At 36.5% G+C, this 20591-nt stretch overlaps 1 protein-coding gene across 1 annotated transcript in view; it reads left to right on the forward strand.

Annotated features, from left to right (window-relative positions):
- Positions 1-2586: 2586 nt before the first annotated feature.
- The window catches only part of SPOCK2 (sparc/osteonectin, cwcv and kazal-like domains proteoglycan (testican) 2), a gene marked incomplete at its 5' end in the record, with an annotated part of 47965 nt that continues 29960 nt past the window's right edge, over positions 2587-20591 (forward strand). The window contains one exon of the mRNA XM_008935590.1: positions 2587-2740. Within this exon, the coding sequence (XP_008933838.1) occupies positions 2587-2740 (154 nt within the window). The remainder of the gene's footprint in view (positions 2741-20591) is intronic.

Genomic DNA, 20591 nt, shown 5'->3' on the forward strand with positions numbered 1-20591 from the left:
GAGGGACGTCTGACCTGCTTTTATTTAACTGAGCTGCCTTTGCAACATCCCACCCAGTGCATTGCTTTTTGGGGGAAACAAGGATGAAATTTGTACCAGAGTTACATTCCTGGTGTCATTAGCTGCTGATATAAAATTGTCAAAACAGTCTGTTGATTCATTCCTCACTTAATGCAGCCATCATGATTTTGCTTTGTTTCTGGAGACAAGGAGTCTCTCTCTGCTGCCTCCATGTCCCTAAAATAAGTTCAGTGTAAAATTCTAGCATACCTGTGAATGGGAGTACCAATTTGGAAGTGTTACGTGCTGACCAGGCATTCACTAACTAAGGTATCGGTGCATGGGGCAGCTGTTAGGCATTAACTTATCTTGGCATTTAAAAGAGCAATGTTATTAGCAAATAAGATTGTGTAGAGACCTTTAAAGAAAAATCAGAAGGACTAAATTCACAACTCATTAGGTTAGCTGGAGCAGCCTTGAAGTATTTATGGATATCCTCAGCAACACTTGAGTGAAACAAAATAGAAGGAATGGAGTCTAAACTTGTTTGCACTAAATTGTGTAAAGAATAATCTCTCAAGGAAAAGTTTAATGAAGTCTTGGAAAAAAAATCCTGTGTTTTGTACTCCTTATATTCTGATTTTTAGTAAAACAAACCTGAAATGGGTTTCTGTGTCCTATTTTAATTGGTGGTCTCATTAAGTTCAGTCACCAACAGGAGTTAAAGCTTGTAAAGCACAGGTATTTGTAGGTTTGACTTGTTAAGCTACTAAGATTGAACAATAAAAAAGTCTCAGATTTTAAAAAAAGGAAGATGTCTTTTTTCAGCAGAAATTTATTAAATTTGGGCTGTGATCCATTCTACTAACTCTGAAGATTGTTTTGAGTATTAAAATATGAATTAGGTCATATACTGTCTGAAAGAGGTATGGCAGGCATCACGGGGTATGCAAGCAATCTCCTGTACAGTCAGGATAATTGTGCAGGGATACTAAAGGTTGTTTCGTAGTCAACATAGACAGAGCTTTTTGCTTTGCTTCAATTTTCTATCTTTTAGGAGACACTAGTGTTATTCGTATATTTTTCATTTGAAGCAGACCTGTTGTTCTTTTCTTGATAGAATAAAAGATTCTTTTAGCCTCATTGTTCATTAGCGATACCTTTTTGGCAAAAGATAGCACATGCAGAACTGAACTATGATCATGGCTTTAAGTAAGTACACAAAAATTGAGGTAGTCTTTCCTTTCTCTTCTAATGTGTCTTCTTGGTATTGGCGGTGGTGCAAAAAGCTGTTCTTTCAGTACAGTGATGCAGTTCAGCTTGTGCTTGGTAGAGAACTGCACGAGGGTTTGACAGGCTTAGAAGTTTGAGTTCATGAAAGGTTGATGATGTTTTGTAAATTCACAGTGCTCATATCTGCACACTAGTGGAAACCTCAAGTGCAGTCTTTTAAGAGACTCCTTTATTCTTACCTAGCTACAGTGCTTCCACCCCTTGCTCATTTGTAGGAGGGACAGAAACTTCAGCGTTAGAGTTTACCAGAAACCCTGATTATTGTATTATGGAATTGCATTAAATTCATTAGATACCCAAATAGCAGAAGAGTCAGGGAATATAAAGCACAAATTCTGGTGAGATTCTTCTGAAGTGTTGTGATACATAGAAAACACAGTATTTTTATTTGTTACTTGAACTGGTTTTCTGACTCCTACACCTCTAAATTGTATGTTCCTTACCTGACTAAGGAGAATTCTTCCATCCATTGTTCAAGGAAGTGTTCTCCATAGCCATCTTCCTCCTTTCCCTTTTCTTGCCTTTGTCTTGCTTTCCCTTTTTCTTTGTAGATACTTAACTTTTTGTCTCTTTTAATTCGTTTTGTTTTGTTTGTTTTCCCTGATCCTACATTGGCAAAGCATCCTGCAGAAAGATCTGTATGTCAAGAACTTTTCCTTTGGAATAAAAGTTCAGCTTGTCAGTAACAACAACGTTTGCAACAATGTTATTTTCCATGTCTGTGGTCTTTAGCTGTTATGTTTATATTCTTGGAGCAAGAGTTCTATTTCCTGGCTACATTTAGTTACTTTTTGTATGGTTTCAGAATTGAAGCTGTAAGTATACGGGTCAGACCCACACATTAATCCGTCTCTATATTGGAAGACTATCACTGCAGAATTGCATCAGGCACTACTTTCCCTTTAATTTGGTATTGCTTTTTGCTACGATACTGTCATTTTGAAGGTAGAAATTAAGTGATCAATTCTATAATAACTCATGGTTAACCACTTCCAATCAATAATTAATATTGTTGCCTTGTTTGTTGTGCACATATAAGACAAAACCAATGCAGTCTACTGCTATTTAGTATGCGTATTCAAATCAGTCTTAACAGCACAAGTTCCTCCATGCTTGAATTGAGCCTGTTACTGTAGCTAGGTTAGGGAACAAAAGCTTTGTACCTTTATCTAATTAATTCTTACTATGAATTTTGCATATACCATAGAAAATTTTTCCTAAGACCTATGTCTGCAAAAATTTGAGCACTTCGTGAAAGATTGCTTCAAAAGAGCTAGTATTTTTGCTATAAAGGATGTTTGTATTAATGATAGTCATTCTCTCTCCTTACAGTGCAAGCTAGACTATCAAGCCTGTGTCACAGGAAAACAAATTGCAGTGAAATGCGAAGGACGTTGCCCTTGCCCTTCTGACAAATCCACAAATGCAGGCAGAAATGGTAGGAGAGGTGAGTGATGGTAACTTGTGTGATATTTTTAACAGCTTGTTTCTAGAAGGAAATAAATTTTTGCTCACAGAAGAGTACAGGGATCCCAAACACTGGTTACTCTTGAACAAAACCATCTCCATTTTACTCAAGGCTGTTTTCTTTGCTGTGGATTTTGAAATTTTGCCTACAGTAAGATGCCACTGTGTTTTTCAAATGCAGCTGTTGTAGTATGAGTTATTGTTATTCCTTTTTTGTTCTTTCTTTTTTTTAACTCTTTAGTTCTCCTCAAGATGCTCATGGCTGTACTTAAGACAAAGAAAAATTCATTTCTTGCTCCTTGGTGTTTTCAACTGAATATTCAAGAAAATGAAGTGTGATAGGAAAAAAAAGGAAACTTAGAAGTCCTTGTTACTGCTCATAGGAGCAAACAGTTATGCTTAAACTATGGAACTATTAGTAAAGGCTGTCATATAAAAGTGATTTCTTTGAAAAGTGTTTGACAGGAATAAGAGAGCTTCCTTTTGGACCATGCCTGAGATGAGGCTAGTGGAAAATACAGTGGCTTTGCACTGCTTCTTAGCCATTAGTACCCCTGAAGAAAAATATTTGTGGCTAAGCGTATTTGCCTTTCATTGACTTCCAGGTGACTTTGGAAGGTGGTTGTTAAACAAAACAGGATACCATCTTTGGTGCTCCTCAATAGAGTGCCATCTTAGCATGAGGTTTTAGGCCTCCGTGGACCTGAATTTGCCAAGAACAGCATGAGTGGAGGGCTGCATTTTATTATTTCTTTAAACTGTTCTCTGTTACATGTGTTTCCTTCTGTATAGTCACACTTTTGATGAATAAGCTAAAATCTTTATGCACAAATATCCTGTGTCCTCATTGTAAGTACACCAAGATTGGTTTTTGAAGATTTTTTTTCCCTGTAGCAATCTTATAAAGATAAGAAAACCAGCATTACATTTCTACACTATGTTAATGTCAGTAATCCATTATGGCTCGACACACTATTCTAAATGTATTGTGCAAAAGAATTTTACCATTTCCACAATAAACTATAACTACTGCCAAAATTTTTTCTTAGTTTAAAAGATGAATTTGTTGTTCTTTTAACAATGAATAGAGATGACTGCTGCAAACATTGAGCTGTGTGTAGGCATAGAAGTCAATTAGAAAACTGTTCTGAAACGCTCCTTTAGGTCACATTTTTGGTCTTCAGCAATATCACTGATTGTCTAATCAAATATTAATTGATTATCTGTAATTAAATATTCCCTATGACATAACCCCTCCACAAAACGATACAGCCTTGAGGTTTTTTAGAGCATTAATTCACAATTTCAGGTAGCAACGGTAAATACATAGATAAATCTGTCATCTTCTCACATGGCCAGCCCAAATTAAACACCCTGGAAGACCCAAGCTATATGGTTATTGTGGCCCCTTTGATCAGACATACAGTACAGCATTAATGCCATTGCAGTTTTCACTAGCAACAATTTCTGCCTCTCCAGCATGGATAAAGGGGTATTTGTTTAACAATGGGCATGAAGTGAAATTAAAGCAGAGACCTGAGAAGCATCTCTCTGTGAGCAGTAGGACTACCATTCCAGTATCAGTTTTTTCATATGGTGTCATTGCCCTCAGTTCTTACCAAAATAAAATTAGCATTTTCTTTGCTGGAATCTGTTTCTCCTGAGGCAGTTGTTTTCTTTCAAGCACGTTCTATTTGTAGTACTCCTGCATATAAACATTGAAAACAATCTGTAGGAAACATTTAATTTTGTAATCTTAATAATGGTTAGAAAATAGCAAGAACAAAAATTTGGATGAACAGTAGTCACAAGTGAACTTTCTGCTTCACAACAATGTTTTATTTTGCAGATTAATGTATTCAAAATACTTTTGTCAGGTGCATGAGCTTCTTTTTAATGTTAATGAACATCATTAATAACCATTGCAATTGCCTAACATATTCAGGGATACCTTGGCATGATCCCATAAGCATTGTCTTGATTTTTATTTTCTTTAGTGTTGCTTTTGCTAATTTGAATATTTAACAAAATGTAAAATGTATCTCTCTGTAGTTGTGTACTCATGTTCTCAAATAAGTGTTTACAATCCATTTACTGGACATGACATACTAACTTGAATCCTGTTATGTTTTCTATTTTTTGAGTATATATTGAAATGGTCCTCATTCAGGAGATGGCTGATGTTGCTTTATTCCTTGCATAGTATGTGATGTAATTCAAAACCAGGTTGCTCAAAGCCTCATCCAGTCTTTCGTGAACACATCCAGTGCTGGAGCATCCACAGCTTCCCAGGGCAACCTGTTTCAGTGTCTCACCACCCTCAGAGTGAAGAACTTCCTCCTAATCTCTGACTCATTTACAGGTTGAAGCCATTACCCCTCACTACAAGCCCTTGTAAAATGTCCCTCCCCAGCTTTCTTATAGGCCACCTTTGGTTATTGGAAGGTTGCAGTAAGGTCTCCCAGGAGCCTTCTCTTCTCCAGGCTGAATAATCCCAGCTCTCTCAGCCTGTCTTCATAGGATAAAATGTCTTCACTTCTTTATATGTTTTCATGTTTGTGGCAAGCATTAAAAATTTATTTGCTTTAGTATGCACAGTACTCGTGCTTCTTAGTTTGTATCGTGCAGGGTCTAGAAGGGCAGATTTATTAAGAGGCTTTGTTAATTCAGAAGGAGAAATGAATGCCAAAACCAAAATCCTCCAAGCTTTTAATAACCAAAAAATACTAGTTCAAGACAAGAAACAAAAAAGATGGAAAAGTGAAAGTCATTTTATACTGTTAGTTAATTCTCGTAGTATATGTCAGGACCCATGTTGTCTGTTTTTTTCTACATAAATCTGTGGCAATCTGTGGAATATATGTCTTAGAAGTGAGGACATAAAATTTTAACTGTTTACTATTTATATATCATTTAATGTAGTATATAAGAGGCTTTCATTTATTTTTTTTAACAGTATAATACTTTACATATTCTACCTGACTCAAAGCAGTTCTGGCTTGTATTTGATACTGGTTGAAGAGTCAGGGTAGGACTGTCCTGAGCCAGGATTTGGATTCATCTGTTATCTCTTTCTGTATGAAACATACCTTGTTTCCATTCTTATTATTTCCTTAGATTTCTTTTTGATTAGCGTTGTACTTAAATTACTAGTTGGGATATGGAAGATGAGTGATACTAGATTGGTAAGTATTTCTTGGGACAGTAGAGGTTGGTAGACTGAAGTTTTGTACACCACCTTCCAGAAAATAAAAAAGGGAGGTCCCAGACAACAGCCTTCTCTGCAATCAGCTGTAGCATTTAACATCTCTCAAAATCTCCAGAACGATGCAAGAGGAAAGAATGTCAGTCTTGGAAATAGAAGTATTTCACATCCATTGGAAACTGAAATAGAAGATTATTCACTCTGTCTTAGATGATATCACACATCACTGCAGACATTTCCTTATGCTTCTCCTTTTCTTGTTGTATAGGTTATATAGAAGCTTATTGACTAAATAAAAAAAAAATAATAAAAATTAATAACAGTTAAAACCTTCAAGACACAGGATGGTGTTTCTGGACTGCTTTAGTGAGTTTCTTGTCTAGACCCAATACCTGGGGTATGTCTGTTTTCATTGTGACAGCACTGTGATATGAGACATTTGGCAGTGCAGATGACCAAGTCCCACTGGCTATGTCAGTCTAAAGGAATATGTTCAATGATGACATACATGGCATTTCTTCATTTACTGGAAGATCCTCACTAAATATGTTTCAAATGCCAGAGCAGCAGATGAGTGTATGGCAGACAACTCTGACTATGGTCAAAGACCTTCCAAAGGCATCTAAGAAAAGCATCCATTGTCAGTTGGCTTGAATTTACTCTAGAGTACCTACATTGGGAAAATTTAACTATCCTTAAATCCAAAAAAGCTTGACTGAGTGCCCTGTTGAGCTACGTGAACGCTGTGATAAATATGTGCCATGAACACCCAGGATCCTAGTCTCACGAGCAGTCTATTTCAGAGATCTGGCTGATGTGTGGTACCGCATCTTCCTTATGTCTTTGTTCGTCTTCTTCATGGCCGCAAGGTTCAGACTGAGTCCTGACATAGAGTCAAGATGTAGCTGGGACATGCAGTCGTACCCAAAAGTTCAGAATCAGTTAAAGGTCCTGCAGTTTAGATAGAAAAGATACATTGTGGGTAAAACATAAAACATCCTTTTTCAGTAGCTACTGAAATGGAAGAATTTGCTCTCAACAGTTTTTGAGTTTAATTTCTAATAAGTCCTGTGGTAAGAGCGCAGTTGATATTTCCCCTAAAACAACAGAGTTATATTCATGAGAAAAGAAGAACAACTTTTTATCTATCTCATCATCTGAGTCTACATAGGTAACATGGAAAGCTGCTACAAATGTCATACTCTTGGAATCTAAGCTTTTGCCAGAAGGAAGTAAAAAGGCAACATTGCTTGCTGAAAGTATTTTCAGTTAGCATAAGTGAAAGTCTTCTACACAGAACATAGCTGCTCTCCCAGCTGCATCCTGTTTTATACTGAATACTGCCAAATTGTTAATTGCTATGGGGAGATGAGGATAAGTAACAGTAGAATTAAAGACGCTGTGGCTTCTGTTTCATTCTGTGCGCATCAGTGCTTGAAAAACAAATATAGGGACTCTTTTTAAACAAACAGCAAAATAGCACGCTTCCAAATCCTCTTATTTTGTTTACATAATAGCAGCTTCTCAATACATGGCCTCAGCAACTCTTCATATGGTATAGATACAGATGCCAGAAAAGAGCTTTTGCTTTGTTTGCATTCAGGAGGACACTGAGTTTCTTCCAGATTTCACAAATAAAGAGATTTAGAATCAAAACTAACATTTATGTTAACACCTTAACCTTTACTTTCTATTACTGTTTTTCAACAACGGATAGTACTGTTTTGTAACTCCCTTTCTGTCTTCTACAAGATTAACTCCAGGACATTAATTGTAGAGAGAATTTTAGCTGTGTCACAAGATGGTATCCTAGAAGCCTTTATGTGCAGCCCAGGCTATGGAGAAGATGGTGAAATACAGGAGGTGAGCTTCAATGACACAGTGTCCTTGAGCTGCAGGCAGGAAGGAGAGGGGTGTCAGCTCGGCAGCTTCTGCGCAGATCAAAGGCTTGGCAGGAAACTCCCAAGCAGGAGACCACCCTGGAAATACCACAGCACGTGGACAGAGGCATTTAACCTGTCAGGGTTTGGGTCAGAGCGTGGCTGTGCAGTGTTAACCAATCCCAGTGTGTAAACTCTGCGTGGTCAGTCACCGAGTGTAGAAATACAGCTGCCTGTGTAGATTAAAGCGGAACACTGACGAACCTTCTGTGAAGTCTGTCGTGCTTCTAAGGGCTCCCCGCGCAACAATTTGTAGAATAAAATCTGTATCCAAACCAACATGTACTAGACCAATTAGGCCTGATATCAGTGATCAGTTATGGGGCAGCCAGGAGAAGCCATTTGTATGAAACAAGGAGCAAAATTCCCATCTATAAGATGAAGTTCATGCTGTGTGGTTGAGGATCACATTTAACTTTCAAACCTCAAATAAGACAAAAATAACTCCCCAAAAAATGACTGTTATAGTGCTGTTCAATATTTATTTACAAATATGTTAGAATATTTTAAGATATTTCCCAAAAGGTCTAATTGTAGTGTATAATTTTATGCCGCCAGACTTTTTATTGCAGAAAACGTGACTTCCTGTACAAAGAGAAGTATGCTGGTTTTCACTAGGGAGGGACTACTCTCAGTTCTTAACTTTCTTTGAAGAATATGCACAGTAAATGTAAGGAGGCAATCTCAGTAGTTTTAGAGTGTAGACAGTAAAAGCATTTTATAGATGTGAGTTAAATTTGCGTGAGGTAATTGTCAGCTTTCTAGTCTACTGTTTTTCTTAGCCAGGTATTTATGATTCAATAAAATATTTTTATGTAATTGCTACTGCAGTTCTTTAGAATGCAACATTAAATGAAAACCTCTATGCTTTTTTAGTTGCTTAATTTTCATGAGAAAATTTTGCTGATTTTTCTCAAAGTAGTCTTTAGATAAACCCTGAAATGTAATTGCACAGCTATTGGTGGAAGCACTCAGAACTAGGAATTTGTCTCAGCTGTTTTGGCATGTACTGTTTACAGAATTGATGTCACTGCAGGCTGACGACAAAAATGAGATCTGGGCTGGCATTTCTGCTCTTGCCTTTACTGCTGACATCATTCTGAATCTTGCCATTGATTTAAATGTAAGTAGGTTCTGACACTGTGACTCAGGTTCCTTGCTGGAGGAAAAGACATTATAAATACACTTTCTTACTCTACTAATGTTTTTGAACTCTATTAATGTTTCTGAATCTTTTTGTGATTTTTAAAGACACTACAAAACTGAAATCTATTATTGCATATCATTTTAGTTCTCTGGAGGATATTGACTTACCAGCAGATGTCCATTTTTCTTTTATTGCTTTTTACAGTGTAATACATAGTATTCACTTCTAAATCTCAAAGCTATTCATCTTATACCTATATTTGTCCTGCCATGCAAGCAAAAATAATGTTTTTACTTTAATTCATTATATACATTTAGAGTAATGTTGAGCTATAAGATACATTACATACGTATATAAGCTCTTTGAAGGCAAAGTGAAAATTGATGTGATGTAGATTTTTATACTTTTAAATTCAGCCAAATTCATTAAGTCTTTTTCTCTATGTTGCAATTAAGAGGAATCATAGACCAATTTTCACTTTATCTTTAATAGGAAGCACTATTGTTTAATCAGATCTTATTGCTCTAGTATCTTTATATTTTATAATTGTTAGATTTTTTTTCTAAAATAGCAGACTAATAATCTTAGACTTCATTTGCAACTACAAATTATTTCCATATCTATGGTATGATAGAAAGGGAATTTGCTAGCATAAAACCACTGTATTTTGTATTTGTAAAAGATGTTTATTTGATATTCATTACTGTGTTTGTGTAATAACAGAAAGTTAATGGAGAAAATTTTATAATTTGTTCCTTCAATATTAAGATATATTTTCTGTATGAATCTTTTAAAAGTTCTTAAACAGAATTTTTTTTGTTTGAGTGACTCTGAGCCAAATAAAATTATCAGCAGTATTTTCTTTCATTAATCAAACTCCATGTTACGACTTTCTAAAAAAGAGTCTTTTCCATCTTAACAGTAGTAATCTAGTGTATTATTATTAGTAACAATATATTGTGTCGTAGAATGACAGAGAATATGTTCGTAATGAGAATTCATATCTGACCTTTGACCTGTCTGACATAGATGACCTTTGGAAATCCACTCCAGCCCAGACATTCTGTGATTCTATGACCTGTATTCCCATAACCCCTTGTCCCCATGCCATCTAGCCCGAGGCATTAGCCAGGGCACACCACGTACCTGGGCCTCCTCCTCCTGGAACTCGGGGTAGGGGTGGAAATGAGTGGTGTAGGCTGCTTGCCAAGCCTTGTGGTATGGAAAAGCACATCTGAACTTAGCTTTGAAGACTCCACAGTTCAGTCAGATGGCTGAGACTGAACGGTAAAATGTGTAAGAAATGTGAAGGGCCTGTGCCTGTGATTGAAGAGATGGAGAAATGGAGATGTAGCTGTGTAACCTATTGTTAGGCTGTAGAAGTGATTCCATTCACTCGTGTGAGTTTATCCTGTAATTTCAACTTCTCTTGCATGGAACAGGGTGTGTTCATTTTAAACACCTTTTTAGTTTAAAAAAGGTAACTAGAATTGGCTAGTCATGGTCTTTTGGGTAAAAAAAAAGGGGTTTTTTTGCCTTTCTTGCCTTTCTTACAGGGTTTAAAATATTTGGATACAAAGGGTAGAAATATGTCTTGCAGAAAAAGAAGCAATACCACAAATGCAAGTAGAGCAGTGAGGCAGAGACATTCTAGTAAAAAATGGACTATGAGTTGGAATCAGAGTGGAGCTGGTAGTGTAAAATAAAAAGCAAAAATAAGATAATGTGTGTTTGAGCAGTTTTATATTACTTAATTCTTCACAGTGAAGTCGTAATTGCAGAACAAATTAAAATTCCATTGAACTTGATTGTTAGGTGAAAGAAGTAAAGGATTAAGGGGAGACTGTCCATTCCATCATAATACACTTTAGATAAAAAAACTGGAATTCAAGAAGCTGTTTATGCTGTGTTTATGAAAAATAACCCATGTAACACTAAAGAACATATTCAAGAATGTTGTGAAAAAGAACACTTTATTGTTGCCATGATTAAGTGAAATCCTTAGAAAGGGTTGTCAGCTAAGTGCTTGTTGTCAGTATTACAAAGAGCTGTAACACTGAAGGGAGATCAGAGTATTGTGTTTTATTGCCAGGAACATCTCTTTTTGCACAGTTCCAAGTGTCTTCACAACAGCAGTCTTCTCCAGAACCTCTTCCTCTTCGCGTTTCCTTTGGGCTGCTTTGTTCTATCCAAGTCTTTCCACTATTTATGGCTGCTTTTGGGAGCCTTGGGTATTCAAATCTATACGGCTTGTTATCCAGATATATCATGTCCCCAAATTTACATTGAAATGGAAAACTGCTTGAGTGTCGAGGCTGGGAAAAACAGTTCTAGGTTGGTGTATTAGACTACACTTTGAGAAGTTGCTTCTTATGTTTCTTCTTTTACCAGCAAGTGGACATTTAACTGGCAGATCTGTTCCTGGGTTGGAAGTATTTGAATAATACAGATTCATTTCTAGGTGTCTAAACCAATGAGTGCTGCATTTCTGCTGACTGTATAAGTATTTTTATCACGGGACACCAAAGGCTTGTGTGTCCTGTGCCAGTTGCAGCTTTGAAGACATCTGTGCATGTTTGAGGACAGGAGCACAACTGGGATTCCTCAGTGGCCTTGTCCATCCTGTGCATAGGGAGCAATTTCAGGGTGAAATTCCCAGACTTCAGTTCAAGCAAAAGAGCTGGTTCACTACAAATCAGTGACTAAGAGTTGAGCTTACAAGCATGGGGTGGACACTTAAGTTGCATTGCCTTTTTTTTTTGAATCCTTGATTTCTTTGGGACTGTTCAGACACTCAGGGCATTTAGTCACTGTAGTTCTTTTTAGGTAAAGCCTTGATATATACAAGATGAGCAATTAGTCACACAGAGTTGTTTTCTTACTACTACAAAGTATTGATATACTTTTCACAAAGGAAAACGCCTCTATGTAGGAGATTGCTTTAAATTGATTTGTTATGAAAGTGCTGATAAGCCTGGTTGATTTCTTTATTTTCTTTTTTCTTGTTTTTTAGTGGGGGGGCAGGGGACACCTCACAAAATCTCATGGTAAATATGACTTTAAAGGAAAAAACATTACCTTGAGTGTATTTTCCTGTGGGGGTTTTTTGTGTGCTACTGCAGTTTTAAGTTGGACAAGCCATTATGATGAAAGAAGATAATGAATGCTGTTTAAGTTTGATAGTCATTAATTTTAACTTAGGTCATTATGATTGAAATTGTTTCTGAATTATTTAGAGTCACCAAAACATCCAAATTGTTGGAGAAGTATAATCTTTTTAGCACAGCAAACTACCAAATTGTTTTAGATAGTTGTGTGAGCATGCTTTTTTTAGGATATGTTCATTATCTTCTTTTGCTCTCTGTCGACCAGCTTTTATGGATTATAAAGTTGGAAGCTTAAATATAGTCCAGACCATTAAAATGGTGTTGCATTCGATTATAATACCTATAATTGCCTTAATTATGTAAATGAAGGGGCCTTGCCAATCCTATGATACATTAAAGGCTTTAGAAGTGTGTCAGAGTAATTCTGTTGAGAATAAATAACCAAAGAGATGCAAATCATATGCTAAGTGTCTGGATCAGCATTATCTTTCTGTTCATGCAATGTATGAATAAGCTAACAGGGGGCTGCTATGTTTGTGTCTCAATTACTGATGTGATAGTAGTATTTTTTACTGATACTATTTTTATGCCATCCATATGCAGTTACATTTAAAAATGTTTCTTGCTTGTCAGTGTGAGATAGCTGATAGAAATATACCTTCTTTATCAGGGAATTATTTTAAACTAGTTGATTTGCCCCTTCTGCTTATTTTTGGAAAGTGAAACATAATGCTGACAGTTTGATCTACTGCCAAGTTATTTTGTCCTGTAATTAAGTTAGAGCTTATTGGATAGGGAAGCTACTTGAGATCCTTAGGGAATTCAGGAAAGGACTACTGTTGGCTCAGTAGTGCTCTGAAGGAGTGTTGAATCAGTGAGTTTCACTGAGATGTCTTCAAGTACGAAGCCGTTGGTATGCTTTCTAGTCTGAAGCCATTGGTAAAGCCAGTGGTATTCAAAGAACATGTGATATCCTTTTGGTGACAAATTCTCAATGACAGTAATTGTATCTTTAGTATTTCAACTTTCTGTTTACTTCAGTTCAACTGCGCTGTTTATGATCCTGTTAAATAGCTGCAGTATCGCTTCTCTTAACTAAGTGTTTTAATACCTGCTAGAATTTTGGTATTTTCCTTAAAATATGAAAGCCTTTCAAAAGCCAGAGATTAAAAAGTCTGTCTTTGGCAGCTATTGTTAATGTTTCTATACTTACTATACTGAAATTGATAGAAATTAAATGTTCTAATTACACACTTAATATCCTGGTGATATGATGTCACTTTCTGAATTGGTTTTTGTTCCTTTTTTTTTAAGGTGCATGTTGGTTCTTAGGCAAAAATGTAAACGTTTATTTTTTTGGAGCTCTCCTCTGTCATGAAAATTCACTTCTACTTCAACTAACTTCAAATATGTCAATAACTTACTAAGCAAGAAAATTTCACTTGGTATCAGCATGTCCTTACTTGGTTATGCAATTTCCTTTTTCTTCTACTAATTAAAATATAATCAGTTCTTCTACATAAAAGTATAAATTTGCACTAAAAGACATTCTCACTTCTGAGCATAAAGACAAAAGAACAATATGAATTTACTGTTTCACTTTTCCTTTCTTTGTATATATATTTGAACTCTTTCACAGCTGAGAACCATTGTTCTTTTGGTTTGGCTAATGTTTTGAGGTACTAGGGGCACAGTTTATGTGGCTAGTGCATTTTCACTGATACACTGAAAATGTTTTTCTCTGCAGTGAAAGTACAATGACACTTCGGCCATGTTCACATCATCTGATTATCCCACTCATTTGAAGCTTTTCTGAAAGTTTGAAAAGTCGATGCAATGCTAAAAAGAGATTGAACAATACGGCTCCTCTCTAGGACAATCCTTATATTCTTCTGAGTGTTTATCTTTGAAAATACATCTTCCTCTTGCTTTAAAATAAAAAACCCCAAAGCTTTATTTTTATTAAATTTTTACATTTTCCTCAAAGCTTTGATTCGTCATGTTTTAACTTTACTCAGAGTCTTGGTAAGAAATGTTAAACAAATATTCAGTAGTGTCAGCATGGTCTACACCTATTTCAGGTGATATATTTTCACATCTCCACTACTTTCACTACCAAGAAGGCAGATCTATCTGTAAATTAAAAAAATAGGATTTGTTTGTGTAATCTTGTTGAATCAACATTGAAAATATATATTAATAAAACTATCAGATAGATACTCTCTCTCCAGCTATCATAATTACCCAGCTGCGTTGCTTTTTATGTACATCATGAAATACAGTATTTTGGTTTTTTCTTGGTATCTTAATTTTATATCCCAGATGCAGGCTACTTGACATGTCAGAAATCGTATAAATAAAACATTGAAGTTTTCATGGAGAGGGAAAAACCCAGCTTCTTCCCTGAAGGCATCAAGATCCATGAAATTAACTGTGGCATCTGTTTTATCTGTACTTCCTGCTGATACTGCAAGATGAAGTGCTACAGCCACCTTGTATGCAAGCATCAGCAGTTGTTCAGTTGTATCAAATTGTAAGCTTTGGCTCATTAGCGTGGTGGTACCTTTATCATAGTCTGAATGTTAATGCATTCAGCTTTAAAATATAACTACCCCTTAAAATTAAGTGGCTTTGAAAACCAGGTTTGTATTGTCACTTAGTAGTAATGAAATGTGGTTTTTTAGGGGGGAAAAAATATTTGCCATTGGTAAGAGTGCAAGCCAAGTCAGAAGAAATCCTGGATTGATATATATTGCATAATAATTTTTGTCAAAACTGTCTGCATTATTTATCCTGTTCGTAATAGAGGTCTCTTATAAATTCCAGAGATTCTTAATAGCAGGAGAGCATGAAACACTTAAAAAGATAGTTGTAAACCCAACTTTTGGGGAAACTAATTAATTAAGATTGTTTTCTATTCTTTTGTCTTTTCAGCAGGTTTGTCTGCTTATCTCAATTTTGGTTTTAAGTAGGTTTATAGCACAGTTTACTGTGTCTCATAGGAATTTGGGGTTTTTTGGTCTAGTTTTTTTTAAGGTCAGTATTTGAAGTTGATCACCCTCTGTAGCATTTCTGTGTTTGCAGTCAAAGAGGATTAAAAGATACCTCAGGGGCCACTAATTTGCTGTATTTACTTACCTTCTTCCTAAAGGTTTAACTTCAGAAGCAAGAGTGCAAAAAAAAGCATGTAGTTTTAAGAAAGTCAGCAGTGATGCTTCAGCTCACAAAAACAGAATACAATTACTCTTCCTGCTCTTTTCTTTTGAAACAGATAAAGCAGTGGAAAAATGAAACCAAGTGAAGTTTCAATAATATGAAAGAATGAAAACTTGTTGCTAATATTTTTATCCATGGCAAATTCAAGAACAACCAGCAGGCCTTGTTCTTACCATTTGTCAAATGAAATAATAGGAAAAAGGATAGTAAAAAAATTAGGAACTTAGTTATTGTATTGCGTTCTATTTTTAATTTAAATCTGTTGGGATGTTTCTGATAGTTTTAATTGGTCGTTAGATCAGAACTAGACTTTATAGAAAAAAAGGATACGGAACATTAGGAAAGCAAGTTAAAAAGAAAATTACTACAGATTGGAATGATGTGTCTTCCTTGAATTCAGGAATAGTTATCCATCAGCTCTGAGTTCTACTGAGGGACAGTTCAGAAATATTTTTTCTGAGTCAAAAGCTGAAAATAGCCAACAGTATAAAGTGTGTCAAGGCTAAAGGACACAGTCAGTTGTCAGAGACCAGCAACTGTGACAGTTTGCTATTTAGAAAAAGAAGCCAGAAACTAATTCAGTTGTTCACCAGATTGTGTACATGTGTTTATTTCTTCACATCTGTACAATTTTGTTCTCTAAGGCTAAGGGTAGATTTTGTAATGCAAGCTTTGATTTACTATGCCCGTAGCTGATCCAGACAGTCGTTTATTGGTGAGAGCTCTAACTGACTGTAGGGATTTGCAGCAACCTGTTACAGCAAGTACCTCTGTAGTGTTCATTTGTAGGCAACGTGAATCTTGTTGTGCATGGTGCAGTGATCACTCTTACCTGTTCAAGCAGCCTGTCAGGATGTCATGAGTGATCCTATGGGACTGATGTTTCTAGCTTCTTGGAACAGGTTCTCAACATGGGCAGGAATTTAGTAGTCAATATTGAGTAAATACTGTAAAGGAAAAATGTACAACTCCTGTTCCAGCTGAAATATATCCCATATCCTGAAAACATCCTATTTTTCTTTTTTTTATGTTGAAGACCTATCCATTACTATTTTCCTTTTTGTAGGCCAGTGTAAGTTATTAGTGCTTGTAAGTTAGAGTACTAGAGTTAGGGTCAAGTTACTCAGTTATCTTAAACTGTTTGGTTTGATATTTTATTTTGTCGATTTTTTGTTTGCTTGGGTTTTTGGGGTTTTTTGTTGGTTGGTTGGTTGGTTGGTTGGTTTGGTTTGTTTAAGCTATTTCTAAGTTTCTGCAAAATACTGGGAGGAGTTTTTTAATAACCAAACTTGACCTGACCATGGGGTTAGGCTTCTGATTTGCTATATTTCTCAAAACCAGAAACAAATACAGAAACACACTGGAGGGATGAGGGAGTGGGAGGGTGGGGAAGGAAAGAGTTGGAAAACTGCTTAGTGTGAGAGGAGCAGGGCGGGGACATGAGCACCTTTTTTTTCCTAAAATAACCTGCACAACCAACACAGAGAATCTGAACAAGGACCTAGTAAATAAGGAATTTAGCTACACCATCACCTGAGTTGACGTTTGTTGAGATGTTTGAAATGATCAGTAAAATGCTTTTGCTATTGGAGTTTCATCAGGCTATACACCAATATTACAGAATCACAGAATGCCAGACATTGGAAGGAACTTCCTGGTCCAATCCACCTGCACAAGCACAGCCACCTAGAATAGGTTGCCCTGGACCATGTCCAGAGAACATTTGTGTATCTCTGAGGAAGGAGCCTCTACAACCTCTGTGGGCAACCTGTGCCACATGGGCAAAGTGTGGGTCAGTCACTCACAACAAAAAACAGCTTCCTGATGTTCAGAGAAGACCTTACGTGTTTCAGTTTGTGCCCGTTGCTTCTAGTCCTGTTACTGGACACCACTGAAGAGAGCCTGGGTCCTTGTTTGTTAGGTCCTCCCTTCAGGTATTTATATACATTGATAAGGTCCCCTTGAGTTTTCTTCTTCAGAGTAGATGGTCCTAGCACTCTCAACATTTCCTCCTCTGAGAGTGTGTATTGACCCACAAAACGTAAAATAAGAAGTCCACATTATCATTGGCTAACCAAAGCTGTCTTATTATCAGAATAGAATTGTATTATTGGTTTTGTTTTATTCACTGATGATTAGTGAGACAATTTGCGTTAGCCTTGAAGGCTTGTGAAAGAGGTTTTAAAAAAATGGTTTGAGAACTTTAGAGTATATATCTACCTAACTTAATGAATACTAAACATAGATCACGGTGCTTCTGTGTGCAAATGTATGTATTCCTCCTTTTGCCAAAACATAAAGAAGTACATTCTGATCTCATGATTTTAAGGAACAAACTGGGAAATGTGTAGCTTAGCATATAACATGAAATGTAATCATGAAAATGTAATTTACACCTGAAAAGATAATCATCACAAAAAATTCTTTGTCATTTTAAAATTATGATGTAAATCCATACATTTCTTAGAAAGCTTGATACAATTTACAGTGCTTCTAGATTTAAATGTTAACTTATGTTAGAGTTCCTAATTTTGACAGTTGAAGATGTGTTGGACTAAAAGAAGTGGTTTAGAAAGCAGAGGAACGTAAACAAAGAAGGAGGTGATGATTAATTATGCATTTGACTCAGGAGTGCAGTTTTTTGCTCACCAGGCAGATGCCTTGGTAGCCACCTTGGCTGTGTCATGTAGAAAGAAGAGAGGAACTCCCTGTTTTTATTATGTCTAGATTCAAACATGTATTTACATTCCTAACATCTGCTGAAGGGTTTGCATATTTTTTGTGTGTGTGGTAAGTGAGAAACACATAAATTCTAGATATCTAATGTACATAGTGCACCTCTTTCCAAAGACATTTTGGGGAATTTGTATGATTTTTTCCCCTTCAGGGCATTATCACTGCCTATATTCATAGGTAATTTGTTCTGATTATCATCACTGTTGAGTGACTGAATAATCAGAGGAGCTGTTGCTTTCATCTTCTTCACAGGTGATCAATGTCAGTGTCTTTTGTAAATGTCACAGTTTCCGTTTCCTTGTTTAATAATTCCTGCTAAGACACTTATCTAATTTTCTGGCATATTTGGGCTTAAAGTAGTGACTAGACATTCAGTACTCATTTATTTTATTTTGGTAAGCTATTTAATTATGTCAGATATTTTATACAACCATGTCATGATGGTAGTAGGGGGGAGAATTTTGGAGTACAATGGACTAGATGTTGTACAGTGCAGTTATTTGGACACAGCTTCCTCATGCTGACTCATGTTGAAAAAAACCGTTTTACTAAGTAAGGACGAGTATAAATAGGGAGAAGGGTGGCTGGAGAGCAGCTCTACACAGAGGATTCGGGGTGCTGGCTTACAGTAGGCTCTGTTGGAGTCACCAGGGTGCCTTGGCAGCCAATAGGGCAAACTGCATCCTGGGGTGCATCAAACAGTATAACCAGCTGGTAAAAAGAGCTGATTGTCTTGCTGTGTTCCGTGTTGGTGTGGCCTTACCTTGAGTACTGTGTGCAGTCCTGGGCACCACCATTTAAGAAGGACATGAAGGTCCTTGAATGTGTCCAGAAGAAAGCAACAAAGTTGGTGAAAGGGCTGGAAGGCATGTCCTGTGAGGAACAGCTAAGGACTTTGGGATATCTAGTTGGGAGAGGAGGAATCTCAGGGGTGACCTCATTGCTCTCTACAGCTTTCTAAGGAGTGGATGTGGAGAGGTAAGTGCTGATCTCTTATCGCTGCTATCCAGTGATAGGATGCATAGGAATGGTTCAAAGCAGCACATGGGGAGTTTGGACTGGACATTTCTTTACTGAGAGGGGTGGTCAGACACTGGAACAGGCTTCACTGAGAGATGGTCCATGCCCCAAGCTTGTCAGTGTTTAAGAGGAATTTGGACAATGCCCTTAACAACGTGATTTAACTTCTCATCAGACCTGAAGTGATCAATCAGCTGGACTAGATGATTGTTGTAGATCTCTTCCAACTGAAATAGTCTATTCTGTTCTAAGTCAGTTGGCTTCATTTTAATCTGATTGCTAAATTATAATTCTATTTGTGAATCTGTCCTCTTACTTTCTTGTTTGATAGATTAGCCCAAAATACAGTATAGCATGTCTTGAGGCATCAACAGCAAAATTCACAAATTTACATTCTAGTATCTGGAAAATAATTTTTAAGAATTCTGCTGCATGGTTTTTTAATATTTTTTTTTCTTCTCGGCCTGTAGAGGAAACCAGTTTCTTGTAAAATTTAAAATGAGTTTTTTGGTTTTATTTTTATGTTCTGAGGCTTAAACAATGTTGTTTTGATACCACATTAAATTACAAATAAAGTGCCTTTGGGTTTGGTAGGCTGTCTGTTCTGATTGCAACTTATTGTATCAACTTGGAAATTACAGAGTTCAGTGTAATTTCTTAAAAAAGAAATCTTCCCACAGCTCCAATTACTGCCTTGTTTCAGAAGTTACTAGTTGAAGCTGTACTGAGTCTTTCTACACAGAAGTAGATTCCCGTAATGGCAGCTGCTGGCCATGCTGCACCATGTCCTGACAACAAATCTACTTAGTCTGCTTTGATCATAATTTTTCACTTACTCATGTATGATTATTAGTAGACAAAACTTGCAGCTGTCTCGACTTTTTAACACTTCTTTAGTCAACTGTGGCAAAAGCTTGAAAGTGGCTATAAGCTTTCTGCTTACACTGCAGTCCTGTAATTGCTGCAGGATCTGTGGTGATGCTCTGAACGGTTCTGCTCTCTGCTGCTGCTGTCAGAGCTGAGCCAACGGAGTGAATGCTGTGCTCTTCAGTTAGTTCTGCATAAAGTCAGATACCTTTAATAAGACTTAAACATAAGTTATCAATAAATGTAAAATAAGTAGATTTTCTGTTGAAGAGGACCAGGAGCACTTACAGCATTTTCTGCCACATCTGAGGTGCTATTCTGTGGCAAAAAGCATGTGCAGAGCCTGCTGTTCTCTGTCCCTGCCTGTGTTTAAAATAAAACCCTTAGTCCATTTTGGATTTGTTTTCTGGGGGCTACAGTAGGAACTGGTAAAAAAAAAAAACACCACAAAACTCAAAGCTGCAAGTGTCTTAACATTATAGCAAACAACAAGGCTTGTAAGTCAAGTTTGCACAGATATTAAGTTAAATCAAAAAAGCTCCACAGTAGTCACATTTGAGTTGTCAAATATTACTTAGATCAGTTTCCTGCTG

Source organism: Merops nubicus, unplaced genomic scaffold, assembly GCF_000691845.1.
Source record: "Merops nubicus isolate BGI_N331 unplaced genomic scaffold, ASM69184v1 scaffold2242, whole genome shotgun sequence".
In the NCBI taxonomy this organism is placed as follows: Eukaryota; Metazoa; Chordata; class Aves; order Coraciiformes; family Meropidae; genus Merops; species Merops nubicus.